At 44.8% G+C, this 17,803-nt stretch overlaps 1 protein-coding gene across 1 annotated transcript in view; it reads right to left on the minus strand.

Moving 5' to 3' along the window:
- LOC146866377 (uncharacterized) overlaps window positions 1–17,803 on the minus strand; it is a 185,526-nt gene that overhangs the window by 142,582 nt on the left and 25,141 nt on the right. The window contains exon 2 of the mRNA XM_085640851.1: window positions 8,011–8,214. Coding sequence (XP_085496977.1) covers window positions 8,011–8,134 — 124 coding nt within the window. The 5' untranslated portion in view covers window positions 8,135–8,214. The remainder of the gene's footprint in view (window positions 1–8,010; window positions 8,215–17,803) is intronic.

The raw sequence follows: 17,803 nt of genomic DNA on the forward strand, positions 1-17,803 counted from the left end.
AGGGGACATGCCAGAAGTTACCAATTGATCAAGTAATCACAAAGGCAGACATGGCAAGTGTACTAGAATTCTTTCAGGCCTCACTAAAGGTCATATTGGATTAAAAACTGGTTTCACTATTTCAACATCTGACCACAATAGAAAAGGGACTTTCTGACCTCAAATGTTGTATCCCTTCCAGGGAGGAGACCTTTAATATGGAACCAAGGATCCCAATGGGTCATTTGGAGACCAAAGGATCTAATCTGGCAGCTTTATATTTAAACACCAGGAAGCATTCATCTCCGCTTTCAAAGCGACCCATGGGTTTTGCCATCAATTGCCCACAGAACCCACGGACCCCGTCTTCCTCACAGAACCATACAATCTTAAGTTCTGGTTTAAGTATAGGACCTGCAGAAAGGGCGCCTACATTGGATCAAACCATCCCTGAGGGCAATAGAGCAGGAGAGTCACCTCAGGGGAGGGAGGGGTCTCGATCGGAATCTTGTTTATAGACATCTGCCACCAGGCTCAACGCTGTGTGTTGTGATCCTGGGGAACGTGCCACCTCTCTCCCAGGGTGTTAAGGAAGACTATTTTCAATTGAAGAACAAAGTCCTACATTGGCTGCCTTGTAATACTGCCTTAGGTACAAGGGTGGATAAAAACATTAACATGGTGCGAAGGGTCAATTGGGTAGGTAGCTCCTCTAAGTCCTGCAAGGGACATTGCGTGATTATCAATTTTAATAGACTTCACATTGCAGAAAGGATTCTGGCTACAGCCTCAATTAATGCCCCTTTTGGTCCCCAGACGTCTATTATGGTCCTTCCTCTTGGATTCTACTATAAACCTGAGTCATTTGGTTGGAATAATATGTCTCATAACAATAGGGCGCCGTTTGACAGGCAAAAGTCCTCCTACCCTCCCTCTAGGCCCACAAATCTAAATTTGAACCATACTCATTGGACATCACAAGGCGGGCAGCAGCTTATGGAGTTATCAAATCGTTTTGCACCCTTGGGCGCTTTGGATACTTGTGATTGACTTAGTGGGGCAGTTTCTGAAGAACCGGGGCCCCAAATATTCAGCAGGCCAAATCTCGGCAAAGCAATGGGACCTTGGGTGGAATAGACTGCAACTTTATATCATGGAATGTCGCTGGCTTAGCTAATAAGCTTCTTGACCCCTCATGAATTTTATTTATAAAACAGTTCAGTTTGATCTGCTTGCAAGAAACGTGGGTGAGCGGGAATAGTTTTCCCTTGGAGGGCTATAAGTCTTTATTTGTTCCGGCTACTCACTCCTCCTCAGGAAGATCGAGAGGTGGTCTTGTAACTTATGTTTCCTTGGCAACAGAGTGTAAGATATCCATGTTGCCGACTGAGAGCTCATGTATACAGTCTTTGCTGTTGTGTAAGGGGTCCTGCAAACTGGGTCTCTTGAAATTTTGTAACGCAATGTCTTGTGCTAAGGGTGTGTGTAACATTTCTATGTTGGGCTTCTTTTTAAGGAAACATCTTAATGTAGTTTTTGAAAATCTTGTGATTGCCGGGGATTTTAATACTCACTTATGTGGAGATACAATGACCAAAAGTCTGATCGATTTGGGCTGCCCTTGTTTGAGGGGGATTCATTTTGAACACACTGCACAAGGCGATTTACTTAAAGTTTTTTTTACATGTATTTGATTTATCTTCGCCTATGTGCAGAATAGGTCCCTGCAGCAAGGCCCTTACACCGTCTTTTGATGGGTGGGGAGGTGGTTCATTTATTGATTTTATCTTGGTATCAACGCCTCTTCTTGAATTAACCACAGGATTTACCATCTTGGCTAGTATACATAGTGATCATAAACCTTTGTGTGTTTATCTTAGTGGGCCCTTATTGGCTCAGAGAGGGGGGCTGAGCAGAACAGGGTAGTCAGACCAACGGGTGGTGGAAGAAGGTTAAAATGGGCCAAGATACCCTCAGATGCATTTCATGAATCACTAATGTGCTAACGAGTTAGCTTTGTGTATAATACCACTAACGGCCCCGGGACAGGTCATCAAAGCTTTTAGGATTATTTCTGCTAAAATAAGTGATTTCCTCAGTGCTCCTGATCAGCGATCCTCTAATCAGGTTCCTAGATGGTTTGATTCTCATTGTTCCCGGGCAGCCAGAAGTTGAAGGAAGCACTAAGTAAGAGCCCAAGAGACTTCACACTAGTTAGAACCTGTCGAAGGGAGTATAAGACAGAATTGGCCAGACGTAGGTCAATGCTAAAGAAGGAAGTCTGGAGGGAGTTAATTGAGGTTAGCACTTTGAGGAATAGTTCTAGGTTTTGGAGTATAATAAATAGCCCCTGTCTGAACGAAGAGGTAGGAAATGCGGTGGGTGCCCACATTACAGAGGAGGATTGGGTGCTTCATTTGAAAGCTATGTTGCACAGTCCCCCTGATTTAAATAGTTCCTCTGGTCGTGAGGCAGGGATTTCTGGACTGGTTTTTAAGGTAGAAGAGGTTGAGAAAGGTATTGTTAGCTTGTCAAGCAATGAAGCCCCGGGTCCTGATGGTATTCTGTCGGATCTTTATAAATCTGACCCAAATGTTTGGGCACCCGTTCTCACAGCAGTTACGAACGCAACAGCAAAAACTTGTCCCCCTGAATCAGCGGCCACTTCCACCATTGTGCCAGTTTTCAAAAAGGGCAACCGAGATAGCACTCATTGCTATAGACCAATATCATTGCTGGATTCTGTGGTGAAGGTGGTGGGCCGAGTTCTTTTAGATAGGCCGACTAGCGGGGCAGAGGACCACGATATTTTAACGAACCTCCAGTACGGGTTCCGTCCCGGGCAGTCTCCCGTAGCCCAGTGCCTTAACCTAGTCATGATTCTCAATAAATACACAGTTGCCTGACGCGGTACCATCTATCTGGCCTTCATTAATCTGTCATCCACGTTTGATCGCGTGAATAGAGCTAAACTTTCTAGACCTCCACAAAGCAACAAAGGCTCAGGTCAGATTTTTTCAAGACCTTAGGGTTTCCCGCCATTTTCAATAAATAAAGGAGTACGCCAAGGGTGTTTATTAGCCCCTTTTCTGTTTAATTTGTATATTAATAATCAGAAAAGTTTTATTGGAGTCCAGGGTAGATTATCCCCAGGTGGGTCGGCCTGGCCTGACAGTTTTTTTATATGCGGATGATGCTGTTCTTATCCCTAGGACCGCAAGAGGGTTGCAATTATTGCTCAATTCCTTTTCCACTTTTATGGTGGACTTGGAGCTGTCAATAAATGATTCCAAATACAACATGATGCAGGTGGGACCTCGCCCTAGGAAGCTTTATCGATTTATGGTTGGAACTGCTCAGGTTACCCGCACAGACGCCTTTTCGTATCTGTTGGTCCTAAAAGATGACAAGATGAAATGGAGACCACTAACCACTAAAACAAAGAAAGAGGGGAGACTTAGTGCGCGCAAATATGGCTGTTATTAATTTTGCCTCCAGATTAGGTAGGAGACCGATTGCGGCAATCTTGCAGCTATATCAGGCTAAATGTGTTACTAAAGCTTCCTATGGTAGCGAATTATGGGTCATGTTGATATGGATGAGTTATAAGTGGCTGAGAATCCTTCTTGAAACGCCTTTTAGGTGTGCCCCTTGGGAATGTCTACTATGGTGGTACATGAAGAACTGGGGGTGTCCTATCTTTCTGACCTGTTGGCTCTTCGTCCTTTAATATTTTGGTGGAAGACCAGGCTGAACAAAGGATCATCCTTAAGAAAATTGATCTTGAAGGAGTGTATGGCTCTGGATTATGCTCATCACATTCCATGGCTTAACTATATAAAGAGTAGTTTTGAAATATTGGGAATACTTGAATCATTCACAAACCCAGAATTAGTGACCAAGAGAGACCTGGGCTGAGTGCAGGAGTCTTTTTGTAGTCAGAGGAGACTAGAGAGGGAAGAGCATGAATTGAGGAAACCTAGTGTCGTAAATTCATAATTCTGAAAACCATGCAATCGATGGAGCCATATCTCCTAGGGCCTTTTAGCACTTATGAACATTTTTTACTGATCAGGTTTCGTTTTGATCTCTAACACCTCCAGTTGGCACAGCCACAGGGGTGTAGCAGAGGCCAAATCCTAGAGTCCTGTGGCTGTTATGGTGAGTCTCCACAGGACATGCTTAAACTTTTAGTATTTTTTAAGTATTATGTGACTCCTCTGAAATCTTTTATTCTCCCTATTTTAAAGAGGTTGGAGTTTAAGCAGATGCCACCAGCTTTTATTTATTTACAATTGCTGTCTGGTGACACTATTCTATTTGTTCTTAACTTTCTGACATCAGCAGTGAACCTCAGAGCCTGTTGCGATTAATTGATAGTGGCTTTTAAATGATGGCACAGTCCTCTATTAGGTATCCCGGTGACACACATTGTCTAGTTAGTGACCTTGGGTTAATTTCCCTTTCTGCTCTTTACTTCCACTGATTTACTGTATTTGCACTTTATAGTATGTTTTTAAGCATTGCATGAGATTTTTAGGTAAGATTTGTTATTTATGTGATTCTTGTACAAATACATTGTATCAGTTCACTTTTTAAATTATATATGGTTTTTAGAATACTTTTATGGTTTAATGCAGAAACCAAATAAAGTGTGTGTGTTTGATTGATTGATTGAAGTGACCAGTGCATAGGTACATCGGAAAATCAGAATAGCAATGTGTAGTAATGGGAAAACCATGTCGACCACAGATAATGCAGTACTAAAATATTATTACCAGTTTAAAAACCCGCGCTATTATGAGCCTACATGACACGAGGAACTAAATACTAGTGTTCCCTTGTGTAATGGCAGAGCAGTTGTTTCCATTTACATATTTTTTGCAGCTTACCCACAGGGCAAAGAGATATTTAGCTACACCGATGACCACTACTCTGCTCGTATCAGTTTTCATTAGTCTAAATGCTTCGATGTATTTTCTGGTGCCCAGATTCTTACATAATGGCACAATCCACTTCTTCTGAAGCTGACAATAAGATGGACAAAAGAAAAGTATATGGGTAAGTGACTCCAAACCTCCTTGGCAAGCAGGACAAAGATCATCGATTACTCCTTTTGCATGCCATTTATTACTAAAAGCTTTGATTGTAATGAACAGTACCTGAATTGCAGGTACAGCTTCCTAGCTGGGGAAAGGAGGGGGGGGGGGGACAATTTTATCAATTGTGTGATCATACTGCGCACTGGGTTTACAATCAATGAAGGTTAACGATAGGGACCCTTTGCAGTTCAACACATTTTTAACTGCAACAACCTCCCAATAGTATGCTTGTATACTGACTTTAGATATTGTACATTACTTCTACGGAGAAAACCAGAATTGGTCCAGGCCGGATTTTTGGAGTAGATCCTTAACATAGAGGAACCAGAGGATTATCACCATACCCTGGGAAGCCATTAGGTCTATGAGCCCCACCCTCTAGGACGCTAGTGCTGGGGAGGTCCAAATTTAGTGCCAAAAAGTAAGCACTCTGCACTCAATGTTTTGCAAAATGACCAAGTCTAGAAAAAGAGGGGTCAATGGGCTACTTACAAGAAGATTTAATAAGGATCTTGGGAACCTGTGATCCACTAGGATAAGGCTTTGAGTAATCGTACAGCCCCAGATCTCAAACCCATACGTTAGCGACCCCATGGCCAAGGCCATGTTGCAGGGCCACCCTGCTGCAGATAGTTTTCCTATGTATCTTTACAATACTAGCAGTGTGCTGAATTAGGGACCACAGTGCCTTTTCTAACTGCGGTGCCCAACTCAGGATTGTGGTGAGTCTTATGCCTAAGCAATCAAATTCAGCTACTTCATCTATCAGGGTATCACCCACCAACTGGTTTCTCTTGCAGTGGGTCCCACTCATCACAGAACGTCTGAAAGGACTTTATTAGTTGCAGTCTGTGGTGACTTAGAAATCAACAGGCTATTGTCTGCAAAGAGAAGGGCACAGACCCTCCTCCCACCTGTTTTGGGAGCCTCAACACCAATCCTTGTTTACATATTCTATCACTCAGTTGATGAATTGGGAGAACAGGGTAGGGGCCAAAACACATCCTTGCCAGACCCCTCCGGCTACTCGAATTGGATTGGTAGGTGTCCCTTCCTCCCCCCATCTGACGTGAGCAAGATTGTCAACATGTAACCTGATTAGGGTGTTCAATATGGTGGGGGGGGGGGGGGGGCATACTCTTTTTTTCCAGCACCCTCCACAACCTTCCCCTAGGTAAGAGGTCAAAAGCGGACAGGAGACCAACAAAGGCAACATAGAGTTTACCTTTGCTGATTATCACCTATTTCCAATGCAAACAGATGAAACAGAACACCTGCTCCACAGTACTCACATTGGCTCTAAAGCCTGCCTGCCAATCTGATAGGACACTTTCTTGATTTATCTAGTTTTGCAGATGTACCAAAACCTGCTTGCAACAGCCGCGGTCCGTGCAGGTAACAGCGGTGGGACGGTGGGGTTAGGTAAGGGGGGTTTTTGTAGGGACGATGCTGAGGGAAAATGTATTATTTATTTAATTTTCCCTCAGCATCATACCTCGAAATCCCCACTTACATGGCCCCACTGCTGTTACCTGCACGGACCGCAGCTGGCTTGCAATATATTTTCTGGAGGAAATCAATGAGCCTAATCCGCCTATAGCACCCCGGGTTTGACTACTCCCCCTTCTTATATAAAGTTATGATGTCGGCTAGCTTCCAGGAGACAGGGATGTCCATACCAGAGAGGACCAAGTTAAAAAGCGTATTTCTGTAGGGCCCCCAGATTTGCCCTATAAAGTTAGTTTGGCATCCTATCCGATCCTGGGGTACGACCTGGGATGGAAGAATTCTTAGCATCTATGGTTTCGTTAAGCGAAAACATAAGGGTGTTAACATAATAGGAATCGCTATTACCTAAGGACTCCCTGGCTTCATTGATTGTGTTGCCCGTAGTAGTATATAATTTGTTAAAATGTGCCACCCACTCCTGGGGTTAGACACAGAAATCTAGTGCTGCTTTTTGGTCATTTAGACAAACTGGAGCTGTCTTCCAAAAATCCTTATTGTTTTTGGTGGTCAAGGCTACATGTAGAGACATCCACATAGAACTTTCTCAATCCCTTTTCGCTTACGCCAGTGTTTGTCGACAGCGTGACCTGAATCTGGCAATCTCAGGTTACGACTTTCATTTAAATGCTACTAGGAGCTCCATTTTGGCTAGCCTACAAGCTCTATTGTACCAGGCATTGGGATTGGGCACTGGCTTTCCCTTGCATCTGCTTGTCCTAGCACCTCCCTAATCTGGTTAAATAATGAATCGTGGCTAGTGTATTCCTACACACCGGTCTGTAATTCATTTCAATTGTGATGTGCTACTGTATGATGTACTTCTTTACTATTTAGGCCTGGCAGATAGACAGCTTTATTTGCACTGCCAGTCTCATGTAATCAAAGAAATTCATAAGCAAAAATACATATAAATATGAGCTTTCGGTCAGACCTCTTTATCCATTGGTCACTGCAACTGCCATTCACATTTTGCTTCCATCACAGTATACATATTGAGGCAATGGTCAACACACTTCAGCTACTGGCCCACTTGCAATGTGTGTGACAGCATTTTTCATGATCATAAATGCACATTTGCATAAAAAGAAGGGAACATCAGTACCAGGACTGGTGGACCAATACTTTGCAATGGATTTTTCTTCCCATTCTTTATAATTTTACATTTTTTTTATCATTAGTGTTGTCTCAAATTATGTCTTGAGGTTAAGGTAATTCAAAGCCAATAGTATCTTTTGTTTGCATAAATAAAAATTGTGTTTTCTGACGTATATTGAAACTAAAAAGACTTATTCTCCTAAGTTCGCCTGGCTGCTAGGAAGTACAACTGATCTATTAAATCTATATTTTTCAATCAGGTTTGGATGGTATTTGATACAGTCCTGGTTCAAGTATTAACATCTTGCGTACCAAGATAACTCACCGTTAATGTGTCGTACAACCTTTGAGTGTGGGACATGCCTAGGTTGTGCATAGAACTGCAGCGGCTGCACTGGTGGTTTATAGGGTGGAGGCTTCCTCAGTTCCGATATGTAGCTGATGCTCATCTTGAGTTGTTTTAGAGGACTACGGTTTAATGGGGTCACTCTGTTCTCAGCTGGAAGTCACATGCAATTAGGAGTAAAGCCTGCAATGGAAAAAAAACAAATTAACTCATGCTCAAAGCTAAACATGAGTCTCCCTGTTTACATCCCGTTGAATGGTCTATGCTATATTTATATGCAACCATACATAAAAAAAAATATTCGATTTCCACTTTAATGTCAAATGTCACTCGTAACACTTTTGGCAATTTGAATACAATTACTTCCATTGAGCTTGAAGCATTTAAATGGGTAAAAGTATAACAAGGTGCATGTTGAAAGAAAGAAAATAAATCCAGAGCCTGGTGTTTCTTGTGTTTCGTTCTAGAGGGGACCTGTCGAGGCAGCTCGGCATGCAGTATTCAAACTGGAGCAGTACCAAGTTTTATTAGCATATGCTTGGTTCTGTCTGGAGCTCAGGATCTGCCCGTGGGGGAGGGCCCACCAGGCCTGGCAGAAGTGCGTCTTCTAGAAATTAGTCCCCAGCGGAGTTGGAGGACAGACAGAGGGCCAGGGATCATAAGTTGGAGCTTGCCAGGCAAAAATGATGGGCTGGAATGTGGCCTGAGTAATTACCAGTGCCCAAGAATAATTCAAGCATTCCAGCCATCACTTTTTGTCCTCTGTGGAAAGCTCTAAGTGAGACTGGTATGCCCAGATGTCAGTTCTTGCTCAATCTTCCACAGGACTGAAGCTGCACCTCATTGATGAGACCTACCATGGCTGAAACTAGTCTGAGGTTGCTTGTATTTTTTCTTGAGAAGACCTGACTTGGCAGTTCGGGTGGACTGCTCATAGTGGAGCAGGAGGACGTTTTGATTTGTATATGGTTGGTCTCTGTCCAGAGTGTAGTGCATAAAAAAGAATGGACTGGAATGCTGTCCTAGCAATTATGAGTGGCTGAGATTAAACTCAAGAATCCCACCTGCCATTTACTTGTTTTTGTCACACAGCCTAAGTACGATGGTATGCCTAGACCCTTCCTCCCTGTGCTGTAGGACTCAATGCAACTCACTTCACGCCACTGAGGAGGAACTGAAAGGTCGAAACAGGTATGAGGTTGATTGTGTTCCAATCCAGAGGGTACCTGGCCTGTCACTTTAGGCTGCACTGAAGAATGACTAAGCTGACTTGTTTATGGCTAGTCTCTGTGAGGAGTTGTACAGTGGTCAGAAAAATAATTGAGGGACTGGAATGCGGCCTAATTACTTACCAGTGGCAGAGATTAATACAAGCATTCTACCTATCCATTTTTTGTGTTTCTAAGCAAATATGGATAGCATGTTGGTGAAACTGGATCTTATTTAATCCCGCATTTACTCTCTTTTGAGGTGGATGACGGAGGGCGAATGCCGGATTTGCTGTGCCGAAGGTACCTTCATGATCTTTGAGGGTCAAGTTTTTGAGTTATTAGTGGTACTGAAAACTGTTAGAATTTGGCTGAAGGATCAGGATGGATAGACACACTAATTGAAAATCCACATTCTGGAAAAACCCATGGGTCAAAATGCAAACCTGTTGGGTACTATGTTGAAACGCAGCTGCTACCTGAGGTATCACTTTCTAACCTATTCACCACAGATCAAGCACAATGTTCTCTGTCCCTGAGCCTGACCCCTTGCCTGATTGTTGCCAAGCTTTTAAATTACAGGGATCAGAAATAATCATACATGGTATGGCGGCTATACCAAACATCCTGATGGACAATCACCACATAAGATTGAATCTGATCACGTGCTTGCATTACAGAAGCCCAAGAAAACATTAATCGGGATGTAATAGGCACTACTTAATAAGGGAGTAAAGTGCATCATTTTACACCTAGTTTTGTGGAAGACAAGTTTAATTTTTTCACTGACCCTGTTAGTGCCCTAATGTTTTGTGGAACTGTTTCCAAGATCTCCTGGTGCCTACACTGCACAAAGGGCTACAGCTTGTAGTCACTGATCACCAGCATGGGATGGCCCTGGGCACACAAGCAGCTGCTTCTTTTGACCTAACTAGCATGAATTTATGCAAGTAGAATATATTATCTGTGATTTACCTGGTGTCATCTCTGTCTCTTGTGGGCTTGCTCTCCTTTGAGTGAACATGTCATGCTGCCTATGGCTGCTATTACTGATAGGGGCGCTCACCTTTAAGCTTTTATTTATTTAGTTTTTTTTCATCATTGTCACACTGTGTGCACAAAACATTCATTCTACACAGTCTGTGTGTTAGACCTAGCCCTTTTTGCTGGTTTATCCCCAAACCTTTTACCTCCTATTTCTCTGACCTGTTTTTGCTGGCGTTGGGACTCTGAGCACTTTACCACTTCTGATCAGTGCAAAAAGGGTATATGCTCTCTGTGTAAATTGTGATTATGATTGGTTAGCCACGATTGGCCTATTTGATTTACTGATAAGTCCCTAGTAAAGTGAACTGTGTATGCCCAGGACCTGTAAATCAAACGCTACTAGTGGGCCTGCAGCACTGGCTGTGCCACCCACGCAAGTAGCCTTTCAAATCTTTCTCAGAACTGCCACTGCAGTGTCTGCGCGCACAGTTTTTAATTGCCATGTCGACCTGGCAAGTGCACCCACTTGCCAGGCCCTAACCTTCCCTTTTCTTACACTTAAGTCACCCCTAAGGTATTCCCATGGACAGGGTGCAGTGTATGTTAAAGGTAGGGCATTAACTGGGGGTTTTACATGTCCTGATAGTGAAATACTGTCCATTTCATTTTTCACTAGTGTAAGGACTAGCTCTCCCATAGGCTATCACTGGAGCTGCACTGTAACATTTTACATATGCAACTTTCAATTGGGGGCAGCTAAAAATTGGAGTTTAGTATCTCTGAAATCAGAATTTAATAACACATCATTTGGTAAAGGTGGTTTTTAAATTGTGTGTTGTAAAATGCCACTTTTAGAAAGTAGGCATTTTCTTGTTTAACCATCCTGTTAACCTCTGCATGTTTGTGTATTCACTGTCTGGTTTTGGAATGAAAGGAGCTAGAGATGTGCATTCACTTTAGACAGTCACAAGGGGGGATATTGGTGTGTGCCCTGCCCTTTTCTGCCATAGCCAGGCTGCATAGACATTTCTGCATTAAGAGTGGTGAGAGGAATTTTCAATAGCACCTGAATAGGTTGTATCTGCTCAGCACAATGCTGTCTCTACCACCTGTAATGAAGCTGGACCAGGGAGGACAGCACTGGTTTTACTGAGCTCAGAGAGTCTGGAAACAAAGACTACAAACAGAAAATGGGGTATAAGTAGTAGACCTTAAAGACCAGAACTTTAGATTACTTGTGGAATGAGAGGGCCCTTCCAAGACGAAGAGCTGAAGAGCTGTCAGGAGAAGTACTGCCCCTTTGCTGTGTGTTACTTTGCTAGGTTGGCCTGCATTTGCTGCTTCTGTCTGTGGGCAGTGGGAAGGACTAGATCTTTGCCTTGCTGTGGTATCCTGCTTATGAAGATTCTCCAAGAGCTTGAAGTAGAGCTTGCCTCCTGTTCTCAAGTCTCAGGGACACAAAGACTTCACCTGCAACTTGATAACAGCACCCGAACTCCTCTGCTGGACTCCTGATTGCCAAAGGGTGCCAATTCCAGTCCCTGGGCCCTTGGAATTGTTTGGTTGGTGCTGCAACCCAAGGAAAACAACATCAACACCATCAGTGACGCTATGGGTGACACCGCAACTTGCACCAAGGCCGTGGGCATTGCTCATGAAGTGCACAACGCACCACCCCGCCTGCACTGGAACTCTGATGCTCACCGATGTCTGCAAGATATCGACGTGGGTGACTTCCTGAACTCATTGACACTGCACTGCTGAACGGAACCGACACCTCACCGCCGACGCATCCTCACCTCCCTTGCCAGCCGGACCTGACGCCTCGTCTACTCGCGGACTCAAAGCCTCGCCTCCCCTGTGGCAGTAAGGAGCAGGCCTTGCCTTGGCCTTGACGCCTCACCTCTGTGATGCCATGCACCGTCTGTTGACTTTGTTTCCAAGGGCTGGTACTTGCGGGTCCGTGTTACTTCGTGGTTGGCTCACGCACCTCACAGTCGGCTCCGTACTTTGGATTTATGCCTGTCACGATTTCGTAATAGCCCCAGTTGGAGCTGTTTCTAAGAGCTGTAGTTTTGCAATAATTGTTCTTAAAGTGATATCTTGATCTATGTATTGGGGATTGTTTTTCATTTTGATCTTGTTTGGTTTAGATAAAGATACTTCATTTTTCAACTCTGTGGTGTCCATTTGTAGTGCTTTCACTGTGTTACTGGGTGGTTATGTAAAATGCTTTGCACATTGCCTCTGAGATAAGCCAGTTTGCTCGTGCCAAGCTACCAGGGTTGAGCAAGGGTTATCTAAGTGTGTGATCCCCCTTACCGTGACTAGAAGGAAGGGTCCCTACTTCGACAAGGTGCATACCTCTGCCAACTAAAGATCCCCATTTCTAACGCTGTGTCTTCAACACAAGTGGATGAGCCCATTTTCTGCTTCTCCTACTTGATAGTGGGCTTTGCTGTCACCTTCTCTATTTAAACTCAGCAGTTTTCTAATCTCTCCTTCTCTGGTGCTTGCTGGGTTTGATCCTCTGCTATGTACTTCATCATTGACATCTTCGTTGTCCTCCTCTTAGAACTTCATTCAGGGGATCATGAGTCTCTCCACATTCTCATAGTCAGGATTCGCTCCAGTAAGCCACGAAGTGGTTAACAGGTCTATCCTGTTCCATGTTGCAACTTTTCTAATGTTACTGTGGGGTGCTATTGTCAATTTCAGTATTGGATGATGTCCCTACTATAGGGCCTTCTGTTGAAACCACAAGGGGACTGGTGACCTTACCAGTGGGCTTAGCAAGATCTTAAGTGTGAATAACAGTAATTTGCTGTTCACTGCTCCCTTTGTTTGTTTTGTGGGTGTGATAGGATGCACTCTCTGGCTATGAGGGTGCCATGTGAGGGTAGGAGGGCAGAGGGATACCCTCATGGTTTAGCTCATGTATGGAACGTTAGATGCTTCCACACTCCCATTAACGAAGAAGTTACTTACCTTTGGTAATGCATTATCCGGTGGAGACTCTATCTAGCTGCAGTTTCCTTACCCTTGGGCTTTTCCCAAGGCATCAGACAGGATCTGGAAATTTTTGAGCAATACTCCTGTTCACCGGTAGGTGGCATCATTCGGCTCCATGTTTTTGACATAGTCCAAACTGGAAGTGTTGTGCACGATGCCTATATGGGTGCCACCCCAGAGCGCTGACGTCAGTTTCTTTTCTCTAACTTGCAATGCCAGAAGCACAGAGCCACAAAGGATGCCCTTTGATGTCCTTGTGTGCCACACTTAGGGCCTCCAAAGGGTGACCCTATGGAGAAATCTGTTCTAAGGGTGGCGAGGATGGGGGGGTCGGTAAGGAACCCGCGGCTAGGTAGAGTCTCCACCAGATAAGGCATTACTGAAGGTAATTAAACTGTTCTTCTGATAGAGACTTCTAGCTGCAAATTCCTTACCTTAGAATAGATACCCAAGAAATGCCTGGAGGTAGGTCTGTGAACAGATTAGACCAAAAAGTCCTGTAGGGCCAAATAGGCTCAGTGCCCATCTCAACAGACCTGAAAGTTCAGGCAGTAATTCTCAGTGAACATGTGCACCGATGCCCACGTCGCTACTTGACTTATGTCCAGGACAGGGACTCCGTGAGCTAACACAGTGGTTACAGCCTTGTTTCTAGTAGAATGAACGTGCAAGCCCTTAGGGGTTTGCTTTGTGGAAAAGTGTAGCAGATGTTTATGCAGAGAACTATTCATCATAAGATGGTGCTTTTCTGCACATCATTTCTTTTCTTCGCCTAGTCATACCAAACAAAGAGTTGATTGTCCACCCAGAACTCTTTACTAAGATCAATGTAGAATGACAACACTCTTTTTGGGTGCAGGCAGTGGAGTGCCTTCTCTTCTTTCAAAGGGGCAGGAGGAGCAAAAGAAGGCAGGCAAGGTGATATTTTGACCTACATGAACAGGCATCACTAAATTCGGGAGAAAGAAGGTACAAGTTTTCAGAAACAGTTTGTCTGGGTAGACTGTTGTATAGAGAGGGGGCACACACAGTGCTGGCAGTTCGGGAACCTCCTGGCTGATGTTAATGCTACAAGAAAAGCTATTTTGATGGTGAATAAATGGAATGGGCGGTTGCGTAGAGGCTCAAACGGTGCACACATTAGAAAGTTTAAGACCATACTGAGGTTCCATTAGGTCATAATGAATGGTCTTGGATAGAATAGGTGTTGGAGCCCCTTTAGAAAGCAAGCTTCAACAAATGACTTGAACACAGAAGGTTGGTCAGGCTACCACAAGAAAGCTGAAATGGCTGAAGGTTACCCTTTGACAGTGCCTGAAGCAATGCCCTGCTCGCCCAGAGAAAGAATAAACAACAAAACTTGGGATAAGGGTGCGGAAAGAGGGTCAACATTCTTGGAGATACACCATGTCACAGGTCTGTACCAACGGCCGGAGTATACCGTCTTGGTGGAAGGACGGCTAGCTACCAGAATAACATTACTGACTTCAGGTGGAATCTTGAAAGCTGTCATCTGCTGACACTCAATCTCCAAGCATGAAGTTGGAGCGTGCGCAGGTTCAGGTGCAGTACCCAACCCTGGTGCTGCAACAGAAGACCTTCCCAAAGGGGGAGCCTGATCGAAGAACCGATGCTCATACTCAGGAGTTCAGGACACCAAACTCTCTGTGCCCAATCCGGAGGGAGATACATGAATGATATAAGTCCATTAATTTCTTATTGTCTCGAGAAATCTGGCCAGGAGTGATATTGGTGGAATGTCGTACAAGAGCCCTGAGCTCCACTCGAAACAAAAATCGTCTCCAAGCTAGAGCTGCCTTGGAAACACCAGCACGCAGAACTGCTGACATTTCGAGTTCTCAGCGGTGACAAACAGATCTAGCCAAGGTTCTCCCCAGTCTCAAAGAGACCTTGCACCGCCTCTGGGTGGAGACGCCATAAGTGATGTGTTAGGCTTTGACAGCTGAGTTTGTCCACTTTGGCATTCAGAGAGACCACCAGGGAAATGCCCTGACATTGACACAGGGCTGCTTAACACAATATCCACAACCATACCCCACCCTATGTGCTGCAGTACCACACGGCGGCAGTGTTGTTCGTGAACTCCTGCACCAGCCTTCCCTTGCTAGAAAGAAGAAAGTCTTTTAAAAAATATTGTTTTACCGGGTTTACAATATAATAAACAACATCAGCATGTGACAACCGTTGACGAATGGTAATGACAGCAAATAAAGTCTGATCTTGCCAGGGTGCATATCAAACAGCATCAGTGTGAGGCACATAGATGAGGCCATGAGGCCCAACAGTCTCAGAGTCAGTCTCACTGAAATCCAAGTAAGGCTGAAACATTGGGATCATAGCCCAAATATTCTGGACCCACCATTCAGGTGGATATACCTGAGACTGTGCGGTGTCCAGAACAGCTCCAATGAAAAGGAACATCTGAGAGGAAGTCAACTGTGACTTCTGCATGTTTATAGTGAGCACCAGCAAATGCAGTAGGTTTTCTGTAGTCTGGAGGTGGGAGACGACCGCCTGGGGCAAGGCTGCCATCAACAGCCGATCATCAAGGTAGGGGAAAGACTGGAACACCTTCACAGGTGTGCTGCAACCACCAGCATCACCTTGGTGAACACCCGAGGGGCACTGGTTAGGCCAAAGGAGAGCAATGGTGAATTGACACTGCTCGTGGTCCACTGTAAACCACAGGTAACATCTGTGGGCAGGCAGGCCGCGAATGTGGAAGTAGGCTTCCTTCAAGTCCAGCGCTACCTTACAGTCTCCGTGGTCTAGGGCAGATAGGACCTGAGGCAATGCAAGCATCTTGAACTTCTTCTTCAAGAAAAATTGAGAGGGTGCAAGTCTAGAATAGGGTGGAGCCTCTGTCTTTTTTAGGCACCAATAAGTAGCGGCAATAGTAACCACGACCTACTTCTGCTGCCTGCTCCCTTTTTTAAGACTCCTTTGGCCAAGAGAACCAGAACTTATTGATGGAGCAAGGAGGAATGGTCCTCCATCAGCCAGTTGTGAGAAGGTGGGATGGGTGGCAGAGTTTCCAGAAAGGGGATGGGGTAACCCTGCTAGACGATTTGGAGTATCCACTTTATTGTGGAAGGTGATGGGAAATCCTACCTCCCACTGTGTGCACGTGCTGGTACGAGGGCAAACTTTGGAGGTTGCGGCAGCTGAGGGAGGGGGGAGAGTGCTGGCACATGCCTTGTATAGTAGTCCTATGTGATCTTTGGGAACCACGTCTGCGGCCACAAAAAGGCTGAGGAGACCTGTCTGTTACCTTGGTTGCGGTGCAGGAATAAACATCATGGTTAGTAGCATCTACTGTAGTTATGGAAGGGCCAAAAGGCAGACTGGGGTGGGCTGGGTACCATGGACAGTCCCAAGACCTGACTGTAGCCCGGACGTCTTCAAAGCTCTAAGTTGGCCTTTTTGCCAAAAAAAGCTAAATCTATCAAAGAGCACTTCCATGAGGGAAATCTGGACATCCCTTGAGTGGTTCTCAATTAAGCGTGGCCTCTCACTGCCACCAATGATGCAATCGACCTGCCTAGCGTGTCAGTTGTGTCCAGTCCACATCGAATGGTGAACTTTGCTGAATATCGCCAGTAGCGTAACAAAACTTGAGGGGGCCCCCCGGCAAAGTGCATGGAGGGGGCCCCCTAAGCTCTGGACCCAGTCAGGAGCTCTTGGGCCTGCCCGTGCACAGTACCAGAGGGAGCTCCCTGGAGTTCAGGGCCCCCCTCACAACTAGAGCTATTTTTAAGCCACTGAATCTCGTCCATCAGCAATAACTTAGGTGAGTGTAGCTCCGGCCTCCTCCATGACCATGGGCAACACCTGTGCAACCAAATCTCACACAGTGTGGGTGTATATGCCCAAAAGACATGCAATGTTCACAGACCACAGTACTAGACTGGCGGAAGATAACATTCTCTTGCCATAGGTATTTTTCGGCCTGTAATAGGCACTACAGGTTTGAAACCAGCTGTTTTTTATGGGACATCCCTAACACACCAGGAGATAAGTCTAAAAAATATCTTCAACAAAACTTTTAAAAAAAAGGTAAGTCAAAAAATGACTGGGGGTAGCCCTCTCTGGATCCCCATTAACTGGCATTGAAAGAAAAGAACTGATGTCACCATGCCGAGACGTCCAGCACGGACTAACGCCGAGCCAAACAACGCCACCTTCCAGCATGCAGGGTACTGCTTATAAATGTCCACATCCAGTCTGACGCCTGGGGACAATTCTAAGGTTAGGAATCTGCGGCTAGAAGTCTCTGACAAATGGATGCAAATCTTTTCATACCTTCGTAAACTCAAGGTGGATGTGCTTTTTGTGCAGGAGACCAATATCCTGGAATAAGTAATGAGTGGTACCCAAGTGAACAAAAATAAAATATTTTTAATCCTGCACTAGAGGATCCAAATGCATCCTAATGAGCTTCACTGACTTTCACTCACTTTCAATGACAGTGTTAGTGATTTAGGTGGGTGGCATTGTGTGGTATGTGGGTTGTTAGAATCTTCACCAATAGTTTTCTGCTTTAT

The sequence above is a fragment of the Triturus cristatus genome, chromosome 2_1 (genome assembly GCF_964204655.1).
Source record: "Triturus cristatus chromosome 2_1, aTriCri1.1, whole genome shotgun sequence".
Classification (NCBI taxonomy): Eukaryota; Metazoa; Chordata; class Amphibia; order Caudata; family Salamandridae; genus Triturus; species Triturus cristatus.